We start from the raw sequence: 24,948 nt of genomic DNA, 5'->3' as shown, positions 1-24,948 counted from the left end.
GGATTGTTATGATTAAAATCTAAAGGATTAAAAATTTAAACAGCTTATATCTGCATTTGCCACTGGTCTCTCTGAAGCTGCTGTATCAGTCCATGGCAGCACTGTTTCACACTGTGTCTCAACACGCTGCCGTGGCCGACGTCACCGATTCATCTGAATTCAGCATCTGTGATCTTTAGACGGTGTCTTGATCATGCACTATGGACAGAACATTTCAGCTACAGTCTTACAATAATTCATAAAGTTCATGTCTGTAAATGTTGTGCACAAAGAAGCTGTACTGTTTTAAATCCTACATGTTCTGTGATCTTGATCAGAGCCTTGATGGGGGAGTGTTGTTTCCCACACTGATGCTCGAGGCTTGGATTGATCGGTGCTGCAGCACACCTCCCCCATCTCACACGGCTCCAAACAATACCTCCATTACTCACTGGAGTGTTGGAGCTGCCCACTGATTGATTAAGCAACACCCACAACATGCTAAACAATCTCATCAAATGAATGCTTCAAAAATGTTTCATTAAATATTTAATTACACAGAAGTGTGCAATTTTCTTTCTTTATTATTTAATATGTTGGGTTAGACAAACTACTAGTTTAAATTAACACTGATTGTAATTACTGCATATTTAAGATGGATTTATTAATTTGTGTTTTCACATTTGTAATTGTATAATGAAAACATCTGTAAAATTAGATCCCTCTGTGTGTAGCTGTATGAGCCTGGGTTATTTAGGAGACTTGAAGCAACACAAAGACATTTCTCTAAAGTGTCTGTGACTATCTCTTTTGATCTCCGACATTTCAGATTAAATCCCAAGGGTCATTATTGGTTCAGTGGAGATTTTGATTTTGATTTTCATGGTATTCTACACAACACTGACAAATCAAATGCCGCAATTTTCCGTAAAATGGGGGGAGGGGGTTCGTAACCAGAAATCCTTGGGCAACAGCTTTAAGTCGAACAAGCTTCTTGATTGGGAGGATATCTCATCAGGTACAAACAAATGTATCTGATGTAGGAAACAAAAGTTGTCTCCAGTGAATAAATCAGTCACAGCATGCTGGCGGGGCTCAGATCGCCCTTTAGCTATCAAACTGAGCTTGTTTTACTTCATTTGTGCACATAGAAGCTGAATAAAAGCACAGAGAATTGAGTGGTTATTTAAGCTCAGGTTCATGGCCTCATGTTCTCAAGGGCTTGCTGAATATTTGTTAAGGCTGTTGGACTACAGCAAACAGGAGACTGATGTTCCCTTTTCTGCTTTTTAGTATTTTGCACACACAGAAAGTGGTTAATCATGTTTAAGAACATAATTAAGGAATCTCCAACAGAAATGTTGCTGCAATACATTTCTCTTGAATCCTGAATCTAATAAATAAAAACTGTATGGGGAAGAAAGAATTATATTGGCACAAGCTGTCTAGAGAAGGTGAAATGTCAAATTAAAACAAATAACTCAGTATTAATTAGGACATATTTTGCTGACATAAACAAATGGAAAAAGCTTTTTTCATCTTTCCTTATTAAGATTACTATTAAGATTTTCTAGCAGAGACTGTCTGAAAATGTGTGCTAATATCCCTACTTTTAAATATGACACCTCCCCTGCTATTGATGGCCAGCTTTTTACTCTCATCTTTAAGTGTAGCTAATACTTTTTGTATCTAGCAAATTGTTTGGACTCTACTTGTATCTCCTTTTTATTCCCCTCTATTGTTGCCTATAATAACCGAGTGAAAATCACCAAAAGTGCAAAGTGCAAAATTTAATGAGCTACTTTGTGCAATGCTAAACTGCTGTACTAGATTTAACTCAGTGCCATGAGGAAGAAGACAGGCTTATGTCAAAATCTGGTCATGGTTTAAAGTCAAACTCCTTGACCTAAACAGACTGTTCTGAAAATGCAATACTAAACATTGTTTTGATACCCCAGATGAAAATAAATGAGCCTTTGCCTGTAACAGCTGTTGTATATTGGCAGTAAGGACATGACATTCACTGCAACCTGAGGTAATTTAATGGCGTCAATGCAAGATAGGAAAGCGCAAAAAGTCACAGTGATAGCAGTGGTGGAGAGCAATTGTTAATCTCCACAAATCTAATTTAAAAAGATCAAAGCCTGCAATGAGTTTATCCTACAAACAAGTACTTTCTGTGCAGGTAAAGCCTGATGTATTTTATTTCTCCGTGTTTCCAACTGATCTTTGTCCAAAACTATAAATAAATAAACTGACATAATTCCTCATAATCATGAGCTCGCTAGTTTATTCTTGGTCGATTCCATGTGCATTTCTATAGCTGTAAATAGTTTCCAACAGTTACGCTTTATACTGCTGTTTGAGCAGCATTTGTCAAAAACTATTGAAACTATATACTCATAAGCAATTTTCAGAGCAGGAAGTCAAAATGTTCAGAGCACATGGAAATTTACAACCACAATTCCAAGAAGGTTGGGAAAATGTGTAAAAGTTAAATGAAAACAGAATGCAATAATTTGCAAATTCCAACACCTTTTATTCATAATAGGACATAAACAACATATCAGATGTTGAAACTGAAAAATGTTACCATTTTATGGAAAATATTAGCTCATTTTGAATTTGATTGCAGCAACACATCTCAAAAAAGTTGGAACAGGGTGATGTTTACCATTGTGTAACATCTCCTTTAATTTTACCAACTGTCTGTAAATGTTGGAGAAGTGAGGAGACCAGTTTCTAAAGTTTTAGGAGAGGAATGTTGTCCCATTCTTGTCTGATGCAGGGTTCTAGCTGCCCAACAGTTCTGGGCTTTTGTTGTTGAACTGGGTTCACTGACAGTGATTTCTGGAGCCCATGCAGTGATGTCCAGTAGAAAATCGTGCCTGTTTTTAATGCAGTGCCGCCTGAGGGCCTGAAGATCATGCACTTTTGAATTTTGGCCTTGTCCTTGCAAGTGAGGGATTGTCAGAGTCTTCACAATTTTACATTATGGAACATTTTTCTGAAATTGCTCCGAACATTTTGGAAGCAGTTTGTCGCAGATTCCTGAACCTCTTCCCATCTTTAAATTCGAGAAGCTCTGCCTCTCTGAAATGCTCCTATTATATCCACTCATGTTACTGACCTGTTGCCAATTAACTTAACTAGTTGACGAATGCTCCTCCATTTGTTTCTGATTTGTGGCAATTACTTTTTCAGCTGTTTGTTGCCCCTCTTCCAACGTTTGAGATATATTGCTGCCATCAAATTCCAAATGAGCAACTATTTTCCATGAAATGGTAATGTCTCTGTTTCAACATCTGACATGTTGTTTCAACATGTTGTTTATGTTCCATTGTGAATAAAACATGGGTTGATGAGATTTGCAAATCATTGCAGTCTATTTATATTTATGTTTTACACATCTTCCCAACTTTCTTAGAATTGTGGTTGTGGAATAACACCTCAGCCTTTAAATCAAGAAACAAGCCACCAATTTCTTTAACCCAACTTTTAAATAAATTAGCATCAATACTATTCCTTGCACTGATGTCAAGAAAATGTGCGTTTTGTACTATGAATAATCTCTCCACATCAGAATTTCAGACAATTTTAGCACAAGGACAAATAGTATTAAACGGAGTGAAGTGTATAGATGGACTTTATTTCAATAAAGTTAGTTCTACTAAGTACAAATTTTAATAAAATATATATAATACCTAAATAGAAGAAGAAAGTAGAAGAGATAATTAGGTACGACTTAGTGTATTGATAAGTACTTTTATCTCACCACTTTTGTCCCCCAGGGACACGCTGCTCTGTCATGCACAAGCTTTTTTTGTTGTTGTTTTTTTAAGACACCTTCAATTTGATTTGATTTTGAATTTGCTTATTTGTTTCTAGTTTGAGTAGTAGATGTACATAAGGAAAAAAATGAATATCTCTAAAAATATAAAATAGAGATATAAAATATCTCTACTTCTTGCTGAAAAATCACTTGCAGGAACCTTCATTTCAGATGATGTAATTTCATCGCTCATACTATTGAGTTTGTAATTATTATCAACCTGCTTTTCCAGAGCTGCTTCAGGTAATGTAATCTAGAGGAGGTTTTTTAGCTAGAAGCAGATACATATTTTGATATAGGGAAGTGAGAGGGAAGTCTAAAACCCATGTACCTTTTACATCCTAAACTCAAGACATAGAATGCAAGTTGAAAACTGGTGAATTCGTCCTCTAACTTAGCTAAAAACCTGCTCGTGCTTTATGGCCATGAAGTGAAGAAATGCCACTTTAATGTGGTCACCCTTGTATTTGTGGTCCCTCTTATTTATGCAGTGACCACGAATACAACTATTGTCATCAATGCCGAGCTCAGCCAGACAAAGTTCACACTCAGGTTGTCGATTTTTAAATGGATAATTCAGCATAAATTTTATTACTGCTTATCTGGGTTTAGGTCAACTTATTGTACATATCCTTATTCCCAAAATGGGAATAAGGATATGTAGAGCTAGGAAAAACTGAAGAATGAATAACTGTAGGCCTAATTGTCTGTACTGGTTTACATAATACTGTGATCAGTGTGACCATAAAAATGTAAAATTTCATTATCTCTTGTAATAAAAGGTCATAAAGACGTCAATCTGTGTAAACCCTGTTTATTTTGGCCACAGACTTGCCCCTTTTTTGGCCATGTGAACATACAAAATGTAATATAATAACCAAAATGTCATTAAATCTCTGGGCTATTTAGTCCCAGGCCTGTATATAACTATATAACATCTGCCCTTAGTGTTCAGCTAAAGCAGATGAGGCTCAAACTCAGATTCTCACATCCTGGAAACACAGACAGAAACGGATCACGGTTTTCAAGCTCTGCCAAATGTGACAGTTGCTGCACATGGACTTTTGTTAGCTGCGTAAAACATATTTACAGTGAAATATTGTAGCCAAGAAACTGTGCCAAGGTTCATGGGGAAACATCCCTGAGCTGACTAAATCCTCTTTATTCTTAGAGGAGTTTGCTTGAATGACTCCTGTAGCTGGAACTCCCTTTGTGTGTTGTCCTGTCTACTGATGCTGGTTTGTCTGCCCTTCTACACAGGAGCTGCTGGAGAAGTTCATGGAGGGAAACGTAAGCCTGGACGAGTTTTTGGAATCATTCCAAACCACCAGGAAGACGTATCATATTCGCCGGGCTCAAGCGGAGAAGATGCAGGAGATCGTTCAAGCCAAGCGGCAGCCGGTAAAAACCAAGAGAGCAGAGCCGAGCAAAGTCTTGGAGGTGAAGAAGGACTCGGAGCAACCTCAGGAGCCTCAACGGCCAAACGGCTTTGTAGCACAGGGACCTCTTAGAGTGTTCCAGGTACGCTACGGCCTGACACCGGCCATCCTCCTCCCTCACTACCCTGTGTCTCCCCCTGCCTCAGCACCAGGGTATCACAGTAGCACCCCCCCACCTGAACCTCAGCTGGGACAGACCCACATCCTTAGCCCCAGCACCCCACTTCCAGGGCACGGCCAACCCGTGGGCCTCAGGGTCATCGGACAGTTATCAGGGGGGTGGCCGGCTAATGGCCGACCAGTGAGAGTGCAGCAGCTTTATAGGCCAAACCCTCAGCAGCCTGAGCCTCCATACCGATAATCTCCAGGAGGAGGTGGAGGATGAAAAGCTGGTCTGAGAGGTCTTCCAAGACATGGAATCAAACAGTGACTGTCACAATGATGTAAGCAAAGACTGATCCAGAGAAAGGCAGCACTGCAGGTGCCCATTTCTGTTGTCCATCCATGACTTACCAATGCAACCATCAGGGGAAAACAACCAGAGACAACAAGGCAGCAGATGACACAGAAAGGGAGGAATAGGGATGGGTTTCAACAACATCTTCCATTTTGGGTCCAGTGAAATACCCAGATTCATTAAGCCCAGAGGAAAAGTCATTTCCTTATCTTTATCTCTTCTTGCACCACTTCAGTTGTAAAGCGTAATTGGGATACATGTAAATGGTCATGAGACTGTAAATAAGTTTGTTATTTATAAATCACCTCATTTATTAATGCCATGGGAAAAACAACACACCAGAAACAGGAAAGATGAACACAGTCGGTGTGTGGCATTAATGTACAAACACTTACAAGACGTTGAGCAACAAAAGTTACAAGCGTTAGACGGACAACATTAGGCATATTGGAAAATTAGCAACCCTGTGCAGGCATCTTTGTTTTTTTTTTTTCAGAACACTGCTCAGAATAAGATCAAAACATGTGCATTCAATAATAATGAAGATTTAGGAAAGTAAACTTGATTTGGTGGAGCAGAGGTTGTTACTGATCTGTTTTTAGGTTTTATGCTGGAGCCACTGGCAACATTGTCAGCTTCTGATAAAACTAAGTCATGTTTGTTTGATTTTTAAAGGTTTGTACATTAAAAACCATCTTTTTGTTATTTAAATAACATATTTCAGTATATTATAGGTTCTACAGGATTTTCTTAATAGATTTATTTTAAAAATTCTTTAAAAAAAAATACATACAACACGCTATTAGATGTTGGTTTACAAGTGAGGTCCCATGGGAGTAATGGCAGCTAATCTACTTCTACCAAAATCTCACATTCATCTGTAGGCAGCAGCTTTTTCAGCCATTCGATGAGATTTAATAAGCAATTTAAAACTTCAGGTTTGAAGTAATAACTTGCCATTGAAGCCCATCCCTATAGAAAGACATTTGTAGTTTTAAAATATTTTTTATGTTTTAGACAGAGGAAGCACATTTACAATGCTGGGGGGAAAAAAGGATGTCATTGTCTAAACATACAAGGAGAGAGCGAGGCTTTGTGAGAGACCAGGAGTCATCAAAATGAATGAGGACAACCGTAAAATGGTGTTTAATATAAACTACTATTGTTTTCATCCATCAAATAAGACAAAGACTTCTACACTTAGAACCCATCCTGTGAAAACAAATGCTGACATTTGATTACTGAAGAGAAAGGTTTAAACAAAGATATACTGTTGAGCAGAGCAGGTGGTATTTATTAATAACTATAATCTGTCAATATTATTTTTTTGTCTCGCATCTTAACATAACAGACGATTGCCCAAAGCCTTCTGCCTTCTTGTGCGATTTAAGAACAGTGTTGCAGCTCACACATCAGTGAACGATTAGTATTTATTCATGCAAATCCTATTTTAAATGACTGACTTCAAAGCTTCCTCTTTACCATGATAAATGAGGAGCTGCTTCTCTCAGGGCAGCCGGTGTTTTTATTTCTCCCCCACGAACTGAGATGCAGAGTGAGGGGAATTAATCTCTGTGAGAATACCAGTGCTCTGCAAGCCCACAATCGATTCTGAGAAGATTTACCTCTCATTTCACTCTTCTTTTCCCCATTATTCATGCTTTAAGATTTAAAGGGAAACACTTTGGATTGTACTTACAATGTTTCTGCTCTTAAACGTACATTTTGCTTGGTAATAAATCATAAGTGCATGCTTACTAGACTCGACAAAGTACATGAAAATGCCTTTTGCAAGACAGTGCCCAGCTACATAAAGAATCTTTAAAAAGGAGTTTTGGTTGTAAAGAGATCTAATTGTACTTGTGGCACTTTGATATGAATTATCCCTAAACTATAATAATTTCAAATGCATTTCAGTGCTCAATGATTTAAAGTGTATCTCCATTGCTTTTTTTTTTTAAACAACACAGATTCAGTTTACTGCCATGAAAAGACAGATATTCCTATTTGTGAAGCTGAAAGCAGTGAATTTGGACAGAGCCAGGCAGCAGCTTGTAAATTCATTGTTAACCTTCAAAGATTCAGATTTGAACCTTTTTTATGTAACTGGGCACTGGCTTCAACCAAACATGCAGTTTTGTCTCCACTCAGGGTCTTCAGAGGAAAAAATGGTGCCACCTCTTAACCTGTAGCACAAATGGACCCGGGGACCTTGTACCCATGGATCTCATGTTTCCCCATCCATTCACCCTAAATCCCACCCTCAAGCCACAGTCACACCAAACTTTGCTTCCCAGTCATGTGTATTCCCATCGTTGCCATACGAACTCTTGACAGTGTCCGGAGTCGGCTCATAACGTGACCCAGAGTTGTCGTTTCACTCCTGTAACAAAGGAGATTGTCTGAGGGATCAGCACATCCATGAGGCACAAGATGATCTAAAAAGCATCCTGTGGGAAATTGTGTTCTCTTTACAGTACATCGAAGCCATGCCTCATAATTAAGCTACGTGATAGAAATGTCAACACGTCCATTTGCTCTCTTTAAATCCACCTGACAACAGACCAGCATATTCTATCCACATACAGACCCATGCAGATAATCCAGACCTTGACGGCGGGCTCGCAGGATAAAGTCCTGACTGTCTCACTTGGACATCTTACATACACCGCTTCCAGATAAAGTCTGGAAGAAGAACAGGGTTTTAGCACATGTGTGAAAGAGGCTTATGTGAAACTATGTGATCACATTCATTTCCAGCTGCAAACTGACCTTCCCTTGTTCTGCTTTGGAGTTTATTCCGATTCCGCTTTGACCTATGAAATCTCAAGGTTCTCCAATTCAAATTACTGTAACATTGCTTTTTGGCTGTAGTGGGTATGAAACCGTGTCATTTGACAGTGAAATGTTTAAAATCACCAGCCGTGCTTACTCCTGCACATTACTGTAGGTTTACAAGCTATTTGCTCCCCCCTCCTGCTTTTGGCTAAAGCAAACGAGTATGTTCTGCTAGGTAGGTTTTGGTGTGACTGTGCCTTTTTTAAAAACTCATCACGGCCATAATGCGTCATCACATTACCCCTAACATGCTATCATTGCAGCAAGATTTGTCAGAGTGATAGTTGTAATGCTGTTACAGCTTGAGAGTGGTTTTTGGTGATGCTTTATTCTATAGAACCTGTATTTTCCTGCTAATTTCCTGAGTACTTTACTAAAAATGCTGATGGTAAGATGGTATTTACAATATCAGGGGTGTGAATCTCTTCCTCACAAATGATTTTATACATTGATACATAAGCCATGATTCGATAATACAATTCAGCTGCATTTGTAAGACTACATCACAGTACAATTCTGGACTGTAACAATTGAATTCAGCTGATATAAATTTTAATTTAGCTTCTTTTCTAACTCCACATTATGTAAACCATTTTCATTTTGCAGGTACGTTCGCTCAAGTACTGCACTAAAATATATATATATATTTTTAAGTAGTTGTCGAGTTTCCATTGGACTCAACTACAGTTTAAGGGAAATTTACTCAGCTACAATTTTGTTTTGGTATTTTTTTTAGATGCGTAGTCTTAATACAAAATAGAAATCAGGCCTTGTATTATGATTGATAACTTTGTGGATTTATTGTGATAATGAATTTATCACCCGTCAGTTTAAAGCTCTGCCTTCACAGCTGCAAATGTGATGTTTGCACATTCATACATCAATTATAATCCAGTAATATATAATTTTAAAACTGAATATTCTACAATACTTTTAAGTAAACTTTGTGTATATTTTGATGCTAATACTATTTTTCTACTCTGTGGTAACTTGATAGTTTCCCTTAAGTAGAAAATCTTAGTTTTTCTCCAACCAACCACTAAGGTTTTAACAGCTAAAAACAGTTTAAGCAGCAAGAGCCAAAACATGTTTGCAGCCACAGTAAACAATTGTCAGCCCTGCACAGTAATGTTATTATTAACCTGCTTCTCACATTATCACACAGTACTGGGAGGTGGCTTTCAGTGAAAAGCTGCAGGCTTACAGTAACATTACCCCGATTTGTAAGCCATCATAAATATCATTTAAGTATTTTAAACACTACACAGATGCATGTCCTTGTGTATGACCTAACGTTATCTTATAGATTTAGTTATTGCTTGTTACCAAGGGAGTTATCTGTTAATCTGTGTATGAAACAAAAGCTAACAAAAGCGTTGTAATCAACATTACTGACTTTTTATTCCTCCATCACCTTCCTTGCAAAAGGTCTGCTTTTGACAGCTGCAACAATTTTCAACCTTTTGTCTGCAGAATTTATTTAAAATCTGTGTTTTTCTAAAGATGCAGCCATTTCCAACTCTTGTATCGATTTTCTGATAGTTATTAAACGCCTATAGAATACATATACATTAAAAGAAAACAAACTTTATAAAACTTCAATTGGTAAATATTAGAAATTTTTGTAATTTTTTTTAACCATTCAGCAACAAACTTTGCAAACCTTTTTCTTTGACAAGAAAGATTCTGTATGCACCACCAGTGTACTGTGTCTAAATGTAGAGAAACTAAAGAACAACCTCACATGAAGGAATTAACTCTTTTCAAAACCTTTCAAAGTACTTATAATGATGAGTGAAGTTTAGTTTGTATACTTTTCATTGTGTACATTTTTATCACAATTCTACCTCATTTACAGAGACCAGATCTATAAAATAATGTAATTTAGTGTGGCATATTCAAATATTTTTGTTACTTTATTAAAAACTTGCTGTTATGCTGAGTTTATGAACTATTTTTTACTTACCTATTACATAAGTTCCAAGGTTTCCTTTGCAATTTCTAGGAAATTATATGGTAAGTGACCAGGAAATTAGCTGAAAAATACGTATATATAGTGTTTTTTTTTATTTTAATAATAATGTCTGAATCCAAATTTACGAAAATGAAATGGTGTTTCGGTCAAACCAGATGTTTCATGTAAGATTGAACCTTTCTGTGTTTAGAATATCTCACAATGTAAAGTGTTTGTTTCTGAAACTGTGGTTTTGTTTTGTCCAGTCTCCTGTATTCTGTGTCTTTTTCTATCAGGGACTTTTCCCAGCAGGGTTGTTAAAAAATAGCAGTAATTAAACAGTCAAATGAATGTTGCATTTAGATTTAAAATTTCAATTAAATGCAGACACTCACTGAGCCAAATGGCCTATGATGATTTTCATCACTGTATCTCAGACAGTTGGCTGCCGGCGTTCATACTATGAGCAATCAGCACCGCAGTGAGTGAAACAAGTTAATAATAACGAAGTCAAACTATTTCTGTCTGCAGAGCAACATCAGCTCATATGTTAAGCAGCTGCGGTACATGACACGTGGCTTTTAAAAGCTTACAGAATACAACAATTAAAAGAAATGAACTGTCAACCTGAAAGAATTTCTGTTTGACCTGATTATACTAGGAGGGTAAAACCTTTTAATGCATTGTTTGGCCTTTTCTCTCTCTCTCTTTTGGTCCTGCAGTAGCTGTCTTTTCAAATTATGACTGCAGGGGATTATGGACATGGGTGTTGTCCTGCTACTATCTTACATCAACATGTGAGTTATGAAGTGCTTACTTACATTAAAAATACACAGAAGAAATGCTTCACAATAAGTTAATTAGATCAGAAATACACAAATATACCTCAGGTCAACAGTAAAAATGGCTAAAAATTGAAAACCCTGCAAAACTTTCAACTATTGTTTGCAATTTAAATGAAGGTTAACTAAACTTCAGGGGCTTCTTGTGTAAACTTTCTATAAGTACAATAAATTAGAATAAAATAGTTGAATTTCTGGTAGTCTGTCCCCTCTATAAAAAAAAAAAAAAACTATTAAAGATAAAACATTAAATATTAGGCATCCAAATATAGGCAACCAAGGACGGCTGTAATGCGTTCTCTTCTGCTTTTTGTCAGAACATGAGAGTTCGTCAGAGTTCAGAATCAACTCTAACTGGTTTAGGACGTATCTAAACCAAAGAGGAGAGCATTATAATAGTTCAGTCTCCTGCATATCAAAGTGGCAGATTTGGTGACAAACTTTATACACAAGCCTCTTTCTGGGTCTTTGACCCAATACCTAAAACCAGAGTTTTGCCCTGGATGAGCTGTAAGACATTCCGTGACATCCAGGCACTAATGTCTAAAATGCATTTTAAAAAGGGCGTCAATAGGCCCAGTGTCATCAGGAGACACAGCCACATAAAGAGTGTCATCTGCATAGCTGTGAGAATGAGGAGCCATCTAGAGGCAATGTACAAATTAAAAAACAGTACGTCTTTACAAAGGGAGGATTTGGATATGTTTTTTGTTTATTATAAGAACTGTATGCGAGAAAGAAAAATGAAATAAAGAGGTAAAACTGTTCCAGGCAGTCCAGTGTGTTCCCTCAGTCAGTGGAAAAGAATTTGATGTTCACTCAAATGTACCAGTGCTGAAGTCCCGTAGTACCAAAACTTCAAGTTTAGTCCCAGTATCATTAACTACATGGACCAAGGCTGACTCTGGATTTCCACACTCCTCAAAGTACAGAGTTAAAAATTTGCTTACAAATGAGAGATTAGTGATTAGTCTATAGCTACCGGGTGTATATGGATCTGAGCTGCTGTTTTCAACAAGGCACAGTTGGTAATTCAAACTTGTTCTTAGAGACAATTCATGTTAAAATGCACATGAAATAAAGACTCTTAAGCATCTGGGGAAAAAAAACAGATTTTTGTATCAGGATGTCAAGGAAAACATGTCAAGCAAAAGAAAATGTGTGGCATGTGTATTTATTTGTGGATAAAACTTTAAACATCTTGAAAACATTTTGTCTCCAGAGTGGGCTTAGTGCTGCATGGCACGTCGTGGTGTGACGGCCATTTTCTGAGCCAAAATAAGAACAGAACTATTCTAAAAGGTGATTGAGGTCTTACAAGCAATGGATGGAGGGAGATACTCTGCAGCGTAGTCGGGGTGTAGAGAGTCAGCTTAGGTAGAGAACGGGGAAGGAGGAGAATTAAGGACGGCTGGAACCCGCAGGGAGAAGGTTATTACAGGTGCTCTCAACAATCTTCTGTCTTGGGTTAGGGTTACTTTTGTGTGCATACAACCTTTTAACGCTATTTCATAGAGTTATCATATGTTTCATATACTGTGACACTGTTTGAAATGTGAGTTTTAAAATGTGTCTCACTAATACACTCAGAAGTAGGTTAGAAATTCACAGGAGAAGTCAAAGATACCTCAGAGCCAAACAGAGGAAAAAGCAAAAACATGAACATAAACACAAGTAAATTAAATAAGGTTTTGACATTTTTGGCGGCAACAGTGCTTCCAAACAACTACAACTTTAAAAATGTAAAATATTTCTTAGTGTGAGTTTCTTAGGAGCGAGCTGAGATGTCTGCACAAGGTTAGCAGCACCAGGCAACATCAGCCACTGGTTGTATAACACACCTGAATAATAATATATAAGTAATATAACATCATTTTGAAATAAGTATAATATCAATATCTCTGCTAAGATGAACCATATTCTTTAGATACAGTGTGTCATCAGTTTCTCATTACAAATTACTGCGTAAAAGTAATTACAATACTACATTTATTAGTATAATTATTTAGCTTCAGCTCTGTCCAAGACACATTCAAACATCTGCAAATCTTCCACTGCCACACATCACGGTTTTTATTTAACACATTTAGAAACAGAAAACAAGGCTTCGCAGTTTAATAAGCAGGTATGTCTACAGCTTGGAGGGACTTATTGAACATTTGCCTATTCAACCAGCTAATAACACCCAGAATAGACATCTTCCATTTCTTCTGTTTTTATTATCCTGAACAAAGGGTCAATACTGACACAAGCCTCCAGCAAATTGCATTGAAGAAATTACTTATTGTATTTATGTATTTAATTAACTACAGTGTGTTGGTCTATTCTGTACACACAAAAACTGTATGTCCAATATGCCCCAAAACATTACTGCATCAGTTTACCAAACACCATTCATAAGTTTATGACGCTTAATTAAGGTTATTGCAAAGGTGGTGATCTGGTGATACAGAACGTATTCAACTGAAAAATAAAATCTGTGAAACCTGCCCAAATTGATCAATAAGAGGTATTAAATATTTATTGAATAAAATGTAAAACAAAATGCATTAGGTCAGATTTACAGAGGCGATAAATGATTGATAGAGCAAAGAAATTAGGTGCTCGTCAACAGCAGGTGTGTGACTGGAAGGTCACTAGTTTATATCACTGGTTCAGCTGGGAAAGACACTCCTTCCATTAACTGACAGTGGGGAACAGCTGCCTCATCTGTCTTTAAAAAATGGGTAAAATAAAAAAAAAAACACAGAAATACTCCCGCATCAGTTTGACTCTGTTGTGTCACATAACTTGGGTAAAAATTATAATTACATTGTAAAACGAATGTCTATATTTCAAAGGTAAATAGTAAATGCACACAGACCTTTTCTGCTGTACATATTGAAAGCAGTCTTTAAAAAAGCAGAGACAAAATTACATTAAATATTTATTTTGTGTACATTAGAGTGTCCCTCTGTGGTGGAGAAACTGCTAAACCATAAATCTGATGAATATGTTTGCTGGCAGCTGACCAGCTGGTCGGCTGAGGCAGTGTCTAATCCTCTGATTTAAAGAAGCACAATGAGCAACCACTGTACAGTTTGTGTGTGTGCGTGTGTGTGTGCAATTGACTCTGTTCAGTGGAGACAATATTTCAAGAACAGCGGGCTAAAAGGGGTTGTGCAACATTTTCTTCACTCAATCATAAAAATTTAGTCATGCCAGCGAGTCAAAATCTTTTCACCACAGTACCAAATGACAGTGACTCTGCAGCTGAAGAGTCTGATATTTTTCTCAAGAGTCGTCGCAACCAAACCAGCAGGAGACTTATATTAGTCAAGTGGGCAGAAATGTGCTATAAATCAAATGTTTGTGCTGGCTCTGTCTGCTAGAAGTGTATACATGTTAACCAAGCAGCATCAAAACGTGTCTGTCTGTCAGCTTGTGTTTTCACACCCCCAGGTGAGCTAAAAAAATGCTTCAATAATAAGCCTTCAAATGTGTCAGGTTTGTGTAGTTTACACTGGAAGACTCAGAAATGCTATTTTGAACAAACAGCTGCTGTTTCTCTTTCATTTGGAACCAACTGTGAGGAATGAGCTGTTTAAAAGAAGGGCACAGTCATAATTACAAAACAGAAAAAAAGGTCCTTAATGACAGTGGCTCCATCAGCTACACTAATTAATGAATCACTCAATAGTTAATTAAAAGGCAGAACAGTTGCTCACTTTTACCTCTCAGCAACTCTGCAGTAACGCTCATTTGTGCAGGCTGTTGGCAAAGTTGAAAACAGACAATGCTTGGCATTTTCTGCCGTGCTGAAATGCCATCGTTCCAACCCTTCGGTCCAGATATGTTTTCTCAGAGGAGAAAACCCACTGACTGACTTTGGTGATTTCCCTCCAGCAGCAAAGTGAAGTTGACATTTGGGGTTTAAAGTGGGATTATTCAGCTCCTGTTGCATGGATTGACATATGGTTTGGCAGAGACATCCATGTTCCCCTCAGGATAAACTAAAGCCTTTGATGCATGTCATGCATGTTATGCTGACATTAGCATTTAGCCCAAAAGCGCCCCAGCTTCCCGAATAACTAGTAAAAATTGATTCACAAACTCACTAATTCATTTAAAAACAACACCTGATTACTGCAGCGAGTAACTTTCTGTAGATCTGCACAGTGAACACACAACTACTATTAAGATGTTCGGTATGCTCTCATCCTCTTTAACGTTATCTCCTCAGCCGTTTCTATCAAGTGTTCTTCTCCTGTGCTTTAGGGTATGAACACTGCTAATGTCTCAGACCTGGGTGTGTTTAACAGCAGTAATCTGAAGTACGAGACAGACATTTTCTAAATGTCACACTGCAAGAAAGGTTCTACAGCCACCAAATTTTCTCTGACCCCTATTCATTTGCTTAATGGGTTAAGTGGAGGCTGCTGGGAGCGTTCTCAAGCATGCTCGGCTTTACAAAAGAAAACTACTAATATGATCGTGTGGCCGTATTATTAGAGAAGTCTCTCTTCCTTTTATCAACTCTCCAACATGCCTATGTTTTTTTAAGTTGTGGATCAGAACCTGGAAGGTCTGTTTTTTTCCTATTGCCAGCACTTTCCTCTTTCGGTTATTTCGTTACACATTAATTTTGTCTCATCCGTCCATGAAACTCCACTGATTTCTTTATGTGTGTTTTGCAAACTGCAACATCATCTCTCTTTTGCATCTTGAGCTTTTGCATCTTGTGGTGAATCCTCTGTGGTTATAATCAAGTCTGTGTTTAAATGTTAAAAAGGAAGCGTGTACACCTGCCTCCTGGAGAACACGTCTGACTTGTTAGGCAGTCAAAATGCAAATCATTTTCTGGGCATTCACAAGACTTGTGTTCTTTGGTCTGCCAGGTTCCAGTTTGTGTAGCCAACTTTGGATTTTGGCAAACCAATTGCCACTGATCTATCATTCTGATGGATTTCTGCTTTGTGTTTGAGTTTCATTATTATCTTTTTCACCATCACCTTTTTAAATCCTCTTATTGGCAGACAATTCCACCTCAATCTAACTGCCTATACTCAAGTCACATGTGGTTTCTTTTGTGAACTTTCAAACAACACACAGCTGCCCACCTATTCTATCTTTCAGATCTAAAGACCTATCTATATTGGCATGAACCTGCTCAAATAACACTTTGCACTATAATTTAGTGTCCATTATGTTATTTCAAATTAAATGTGGTGAAGCACGGAACAAAAAAGTATATAACTGTCCGAATACTTACAGTCTGAACTGAATATTTGCCCTCTCTCCATCCTATGGGGGATAAAGTGTGACTGCTATCAGTGAAGCAGCTCTTGACTGGATCAGATTAACATACAGCGTCATATCTTCCACTCAACTGTCTCATCTCCACAAGGATTTCTTCCTCTTTTCAGCTGCTTCAGACTGACTGTGCCAATCCCCCTCAACAATTCATTTCATTGTTATGCAGATGAAGCCCAGTTAACTCGCCTCTGTAAATCCAAATGGGGATGAAAGCCATTTCAGAAGCCTCTGCCTCACTGACGAAAATGCTGAAGCCATGTCTTGAATGAACAACCTGACTCCCTGCTAGGACACCTGCTGCCATAACAAGGTCCATCACTCTAGTTTGAAGCTGTAGATGACTCTTATCACATGTTGTTTTATTGCTGCTGTCTTCTGCCATCAGTAAACTGCAGGGCACTGGGGGGAAAATGGGAACATCAAAAGTTTGCAGGCAGAACCTTTGCAAACATCCCTGAGCATATGAAAGAGAGTCTCCTGGCAGAACTAGGACAGTCTCGAAAAAAAAAGACATTATTGCGTAGAACTTTGTTTTATACATATTTCTAATTTAATCACACTAAAACATAGCAGCTCTCCAGCGACCAGACCAGCTGTTACTGCGTTTTTAAGAACTTTCTTGGCATGTGTTCAATGCCCTTACGCTGGAGACAGACAGGACTAATGGCACCTAACAAAAGCAGGGATGTTGTGTCTTCATGATAAATGTCATTAGGATGAGTTCTCACTGCTTCGTCCTGAATACTTGGATTCCCTTTAACACTGACAATAATGACCCAATGCTGTGGAAGAAGGTCCTTTTATCAAACAAAAAGTAGAAATACAGCAAATTCAACTATGTAACAAGTACAGTACAGAAGTATAATCAGCAAAATGTACCTAATGTATCACATGTAATAGTATTGATTATGAATGATTTAAGTGTAGTTGGTTAAGATGAGCTCTGACAGAGGTGAAACTGACAATTTTTGTATTTATCATTGATTAATCTCATAGTTATTCTGTTTAATAATCAATCAAAAACACGTGTCTTGTTTTGTGCAACAAAGAGTTCAAAACAAATGCGAAAAGAACGAAAGAAATAGAGGAAGACTAATTTTTAAAATAGCTGCTAATTAAGTAAGATGTACATGTTCTGACTCTTCAGAGTTACTAATTGACACTATGCAGGTGTTGTGCTTCTGCAATCAATGATATTTCATCATGAAATTATCAAAATTGTAGATTTTATAAAGCGAGTAGGGACTGATGTGTAAAACAGAACGCAATAAATTGCAAATCTCATCAACCCATATTATATTCACAATAGAACATAAACAACAGATGTGGAAATGGAGACATTCTACCATTTCATGGAAAATATATTAAATTCAGTTTGAATGTGATGGCAGCAACACATGTCAAAGTTGAAACAGGGTGATGTTTACCTTTGTTTGGCATCCCCTCGTCTTTTAAAAACGGGCTGAAAGGTCTGGGAAGTGAGGACACCAGTTGCTGGAGAGGAATGTTGTCTCATTCTTGTCTGATGCAGGAATCTAGCTCCTCAACAGTCCTGGGGTTTTGTTGCTGGATTTATTGTTTTATGATGTGCCAAATGTTTTCTATTGGTGAAAAGTCTGGACTGCAGACAGTTCAGTTCAGCACCTGGACTCTTCTACTCTGCTGATGACAAGCTGGGTGGTCCCTTTCCTCTTTTGTCCACAGGACACAGTGTCCACATTTTCCAAAAAGAATTTCAAATTTTGATTCATCTGACCACAGAACAGTTTTCCATTTTCCCTCAAACCATTTTGAATGAGCTTTGGCCCAGAGAAGCCCATGCAGTGATGTCCAGCAGAGAATCATGCCTTTTTATAATGCAGTGGCGCCTGAGGGCCCGAAGATCACGCACATCCAGTTTTGACATTCGACCTTGTCCCTTGCGCACAGAGATTCCTCCTGATTCTCTGAATCATTTGGTGATAATATATATTGTAGATGGTGGGAGGCTCTGCCTCTCTGAAAGGCTCCTTTTATACCCAGTCATCTTAATGAATTGTTGCAATTGAACCTAATTAGTTATCGAATGCTCCTCTAATTTGTTTTTTATTTGCAGCAATTACTTTTCCAGATTTTTGTTGCCCTTGTTACAACTTTTTTGAGATTTGTTTCTGCCGTCAAATTCAAAATGAGCTAATATTTTCCATGAAATGAAAAAATGTCTCAGTTTTGGCATCTGATATGTTGCTTGTGTTTTATTGTGAATAAAATATGTGTTAATGAGATTTGCAAATCATTTCACTCCGTTTGTATTTAGGTTTTACACATTGTCCCAACTTCAATGGAATTGTAGTTGTACTTTTGTACTTTAAGTAAAATGTAGATGTAATCTACAAATGTAATCTTGAGTAACTTGAGGAAAGATTGAGATTTAAAGTGGTGTTTGTACTGAAGAGTTTGTGTACTTCTACCACCTTTGCACACAGTGCACCATATTTTGCTGTGCAGCTGCAGACTGCTGAGTGTGGCCATGCTGACTCTTGTCCTCAATAACTTTAGCATTAATGTGGGTGGGGGATGATTAGTGTAAATGTCAAGCTTAGTGAATCACAATAAATATTTTTTTAACAATAACCTTTATTTCTGAGGGGCTGCTGCTTTTTTCAGGAATGCATCTTATTCACACAGTTGCACATTTTCAAAACCGCAAACCTTATATTCAATTTGGAGAAAATAAGAAATAAAAGTAAGAAAAGATGCAAAAAAAAAAAAATAACAGTGAGCTGATTTATTGTGGAAAAAGACATTTATTCCATCTATGGATGTTATCTTCCCTGAGATGAATTGTGCACAGTTTGAGCTAGAAAATGTAGACTGGCCACAGTTAAAATCATCACATTTAGAAGCTACATTCACAGTTTTCTAATTATCAAGGCATACAAGATGTGTCAACATGATAAAAAACAGCATACAGTACAGTTAGTGTTTTAGTAGAAATAATGAGACAACTCAAAGGCATGTCCTACTTTTTATTTGCTCCCCCAGCACACAGTTTTTTCATTATAAAAGGCTCAGGACCTAATCTTCTCAAGAAGTACCCACTGTGCCATCCAGTATTTTACTCCTTTCCTTTTCTACACGTCAAAACTTCAATCCCTCTTCCTCCAGCTTCCACACATTAACTAGACAAAGTCCCAACTGTGCTTTGATTGAAATGAGCAGCTTAGCTCTCGCTCTTGTCTGAATTTGTATGCAGACAGTTTAACAACTTTGAATGTTTTTGCTGTTCAAGGCAAAAGAGGTGTTGATCATTTTAATGTTTGTTGAAGGCAGCAGCAGAAACAAATATGTCTTCACCAGTGTATACACACACACACACACACACACACACACACACACACACACACACACAGACACCAATGCACACAGTCTAACAGTGAAACTTTGCTTGAAAGGAAGTGGCAAACATGTTGCTTTCATACTTTATGTCCAACATCCTGATTAACTTTGCTTTACGTTCAGTCAGAGATTGAGGTGCTCTCCCATCATCTCACATTTTCGTGATATCCATGGAGTCATGAATGTCAATGGCTTGAAACCCCAGGTTGTCAATGCCCATCTTCTGCTGGTTGTGACCGTTGGGGTTTCTCTTGTCTGCATCAGTCTCGAAGCAGTGAACGCAGTGTGGCGTGGTGACCCGGACACTTTTCGAAAAGTTTGAGAAATCCACATGGTACTTTCCCGTCTTAGAGCGGGAGATGATAGGCAAAAAAGTATATCCCCACTGAATCTCCTGCGGGATGTAGGAGGTCCGGACCTGACAGGATGAGCTGGTGGACTCTGCTGTCCCGTCCAAAAAGACCACCAACTCAAAGTCTTGCTGAGGGAGAGTCTCAGCTGACAGCTCGTAGAACGGACTTGATCTGTTTATCACATGATAGAGGGTCAGAGGGCAAACAAAAAACAAGTTATCCTTGCCAGCATCCACCAAAAAATCTATGTCAACTTGGTCCAGAATGATGGTCTCACCATCCGGTGTGGTTGTTGTTCTAAGCAGCTTGCCATAGATCTGGCTGCCAATCAGTAGGGTTTTTCGAAGGTTGGCAACTCTGATCAAGAGACACAAACTGCCTTTCTTCAAGCAGATGACAGCTGTGTTGCTGAAGGTGACAGTCTTTGCCCTTTTTTTGGGTAAGGAGATCTTGGCCAAAATGACACCACACATGAAACAGTTAATGAAGACACCAATTAGAGACTGGACGATGATTAAAGCCACTGTGCCCAAACAGTGTCCAGTCAGTGCCCGGCCACCATAGCCAATCGTAGTCTGGGTCTCTAGGGAGTAGAGGAACGCCGTCGTGAGGCTGTTTACATTGTCTATACACTGGACATGTCCATCTGTGTTATTTTGTCCAGTCAGGTCCCCATTGCTTTTTGCAATCCAGTACCACAGAAGGCTGAAGATGAACCAGCTTCCTGTGAATGAAGCCACAAACAGGAGGAGGACAAAGCGCCAGCGGATCTCCACAAATGTGGTCCACAAGTCCACCACATAGGCAAAGTGGTTGCTGTATTCAATGTTTCCAAATCCAATGTTGCAATGCCCGTCTTTGGTGACCAGGCGGTTTTTGCGGCTTCTGTGCCCAGCTGGCTGGATGTGACCCTGGAGCAGCTGGAACATCCTGGAGGTGAAGGCGCAAACACAAGATTAGTCAAAGCTGTGAGTTATCAAGCCTCAAATGGCTTTATGAGCTGTACAGAATATATCACCTTCTACCCCCACTCTAGTTTGAATAAGGGTTTACTACTGGAAATAAAAAGTAAAATAAATGATTGAGTATTTTAATAAACTATATTTCCATACTGAAATGGGCTCATTTTAATGTCCTCACAATAAAGCCAAACACATTTGTTTGCATTGGTTTATGTGCATATTATAATTCTTTTCTCACCATCAACAAATACCATGAAAACACAAAAACCAGCGGTGGATTGATCCTAATAAATGGTATTTAGTGTTATGTCTGTCCACTACAGACCTATAAGAGAAATACTGCAGGTCGACAATAGGGACAAATATTTATTTGATACAAGTAGCAGTATTAGATCACGTGATTCAGTCTGGGCACTTGCATACCAGCTGCTGATTTAACTTAAGATTCAAGAAACAAGCTGGTTTTTGAATACAAAAATATGCATAAACATGACAGACACACATTTCTTGGCATAAAGGTCATCACACATTTATAAGAATTCACGATACTGTTATTAACAACTTTTTTTTGATATTTATTGATAACTGTCTACGAGTTTCACACAAACACTACATTAACTTAGCTAACCCTAACCTTCATTAGATACATGTTTAACTTTTTTTATATGACACTTTTTAGTTTCGAGTATAATCCCTTGACCCGGGTTAGCCGGAGTACTGCTACCATTTAATTCCTTTCCTCTGTTTCATAATTGCCAAAATTCTATTACACCACAATGGAAAAACTTGAGAAAGTAAAATCTTTACAATTACACGCAACCTTTAAATTATTAAAATGTTTAAACAGCTTTCCTCGAAGCAACTGCACTTTTCAAACTCTACAGTTTGCATTACACTCCTGTACAGGGGTATAAAACCACTGGGAAGATGTCTCAAAACTCCAAATATAAGTCAATCTATGCGCTCTCAGTCAGAGAAAAGTTGTGTTTCAACGTACCTGCTAGCTGAGACCATGGGCCCCGACTGCTCACTAGATCTCTGCTGTAACTTCAAACTCCTTTCTTTAAGCAAGTGGCCATGGAGGCGTTGGAAAGATTTTAATCCACAATGAAATTTTCTAATCCCAGCCACATGCCACCGTGTACTTGATACAGACAGGAGCAAGCACGAAAGCTCCCAGTGGGCCTCATTTCTCTCTGAATGACAGATCGACTCCCTTCATTACTCCACTAGAAATAGTCCAACCAGTGACTTCACCAGCTCTGGACTTGTGATGGCTGCAGGTCTTGGGAGTGTGTGTTTCTGACCAGCATGAGGAGGGGAACATTCTGGAAGTGCAGGAAGCTTTAGTGCTTTTGTGTCGCAGAAGGTGCATCCATTGAAGAGGCCAATGTGACCAGTGCAGCACCAACGCTATTTCTGTCTTCAAGCGCGAGAACATTTGGGATTTATGTTGGGCCTCACAAAGAAATCCCTCAACCGCATTTCCCCTGGTCCCCTCCCCCTCTTCCAGCCTGCAGGGCTGCCTCACATTTGCATCAGAATGAAGAGCTGCAGGGACAAATTGTCTTCCACGTATTCCAGTGGCTGCAAAAGAACCACGTTCATATCTGTGGAGCATATTTCCATGATGTGGTATAATTTAAGAGAGTTTTTGAATTGCACAGATGTCCCTCAGCAATGATGCAGAGACTTTAGCTCTGTGTAGATGATGGACACATGAGATGACTCAAGATGCAGAAAATGTTGCTGATTTATTGATTCAACTGCAGAGGCCCTGCATGAAGCTCACAGGCTACTACACTAACTTAAACAATAATAAAATCATCAGAAATATGCTGTACTCACTAATAAAGATGTTTATCAGTTTGAATACTATTTGACTTGTTGACAAGAGTTAAATGAGAAGCTGTCATGTCTGTACAATGACAAGGAAGCTGCAGCCAGCAGCTTAACTAACTTAGCTCTGAATAACGTTTAAAAGAAAAATTCAAAAAGTCTAACCACAAACATCTGTCACATCGTTTGCCAATCTGCCAATGTATAAATATAATATGACATTATTATATTAGTTATATAGTTGTATTAGTTATATTATATAGGTTTATTAAATGAGCAGTAAACCAAAGTGAAAACATAACAGCTGATTTAGTGATGTGCTCAGTTGTTTAAGCTCATCATATGCTAAGTACAATTAATTATATCATTATTTTTTCACAGTACAGCATGTTATATATAATAACTCCACACTTACTGGTTTATTTGTTTCTGATAAAGGGGACTTTTTCTTCTGCTACACTCAAGGTGTTGTGCTGATAATACTTATATACGTTGACTATTAATTGTGAATGCAGGACTACTACATTGGTGTACTCATGGTTATACTTTGTCTTCAAATATAAGCAGCATTTTTATTTGTATGAATGTTGTTAGAGCAGAAAACTAACAACACTGTGACTCTAAACTCCCAGAATAAAGAAAAGAAACTTGTTGATGTTGGCAGATGTTAAATTTTTTAATATCTCTAACTACAACATAATCTTTAAATCCTTTGCTTTCAGATAAAAATTTAGTTTATTAAGAGTTTACTTGTCTTTAGCAAAGCATCTTCCCTGTTCTACTCCCACATTTAACTGTGTCCTATTAGAACGTGTCTGTACTTTTGCCAATGACTGTTCTGCATGTCTCACTCTTACATTTTTAGTTTTTGCTGGTGCAGTGCACATTGCTGCAGGAAGTTAAGCTGTAGAGGATGTGAGGAGGTGGGTCTAAATGTTCTTGATACACGGGGAAGATGTCTGTGGGGGTTGGGAGGTTACAATTTATATTTAGTTAGTTTAGTAAAACCGAAACACAAGCATTTTGTAGAGCAGCCCTCCACAGGGTCAGTGGTTTGACTCCTGGTCTTCCTGGCTACAAGTCAGAGTGTCAAAGGGCAAGACAATGAACACCAGGTTATCCCTAGTGTCTGCTACTTACTTGTACGTTGCTTGGGATAAAAGTGTGAATACTTATGTATTTTATCTTAGGATTGTGAATACAGTGATTTTACATGCGTTGTAGTAGTTCCTAATTGTTGTACTTGTATTTTTAACATCAAAGTACATCTTCCATCACCATAGACATAAGTACTCTGGAAACTCACCCTTTGAGGTTTCTTAATGCTCAACGCTCAGTATTTTCCTCTTTGTTCGTATACTAAAAACAAGATCCTTCTTTAAAGTCGACCATATGAAATTGGCTGTTAATGTTGCAGTAGAAAGCTAGATGATATGAAAAAACATAATATACTAGGACTCAACTACGCTTGTCAAACATATTAAATTGCCTCAGAGCCAGGATCAGCAGAGACTAGTTTAAAATGCATGCAAAGCATTGATACTGTAAGGGCATTAGGGTCTTAAATTACATGCTTTAAATTCTCATGTTCTACAAAAACATGTTATTTTCCCTTCAGATTACATTTACCATCTTTCAGTTATAACAGAACATAGTGTTTTCATATTTCACCGAGTGAAATTCACTGTTGGTTGGATGTAGAACAAATGCATTCTTATTTATCTGTTACTGACCACTTCTGCTTTGACTGTGAAATCGCATTTTTCTTATATAGTATGAA

The 24,948-nt window shown here is 38.0% G+C and overlaps 2 protein-coding genes across 2 annotated transcripts in view; one reads left to right on the top strand and one right to left on the bottom strand.

Annotated features, from left to right (window-relative positions):
• The window catches only part of vps37d (VPS37D subunit of ESCRT-I), a 33,023-nt gene extending 20,915 nt beyond the window's left edge, over positions 1-12,108 (top strand). Inside the window, exon 4 of the mRNA XM_067492053.1 lies at positions 5,072-12,108. Within this exon, the coding sequence (XP_067348154.1) occupies positions 5,072-5,611 (540 nt within the window). The 3' untranslated portion in view covers positions 5,612-12,108. The remainder of the gene's footprint in view (positions 1-5,071) is intronic.
• A 226-nt stretch (positions 12,109-12,334) lies between these two features.
• kcnj1b (potassium inwardly rectifying channel subfamily J member 1b) lies at positions 12,335-23,196 on the bottom strand. The gene is made up of 2 exons (XM_067492052.1): positions 22,327-23,196; positions 12,335-21,297 (listed from the first exon to the last, which is right to left on the bottom strand). Exons 1-2 carry the CDS (start codon positions 22,341-22,343, stop codon positions 20,166-20,168), a joined length of 1,149 nt encoding a protein of 382 aa, XP_067348153.1. The 5' UTR covers positions 22,344-23,196; the 3' UTR covers positions 12,335-20,165.
• Positions 23,197-24,948: the final 1,752 nt, after the last annotated feature.

Source organism: Channa argus, chromosome 22, assembly GCF_033026475.1.
Source record: "Channa argus isolate prfri chromosome 22, Channa argus male v1.0, whole genome shotgun sequence".
Lineage (NCBI taxonomy): Eukaryota > Metazoa > Chordata > Actinopteri > Anabantiformes > Channidae > Channa > Channa argus.
The sequence above is the reverse complement of the archived record's forward strand: the minus strand, read 5'-3'. Positions and strand labels throughout refer to the sequence as shown.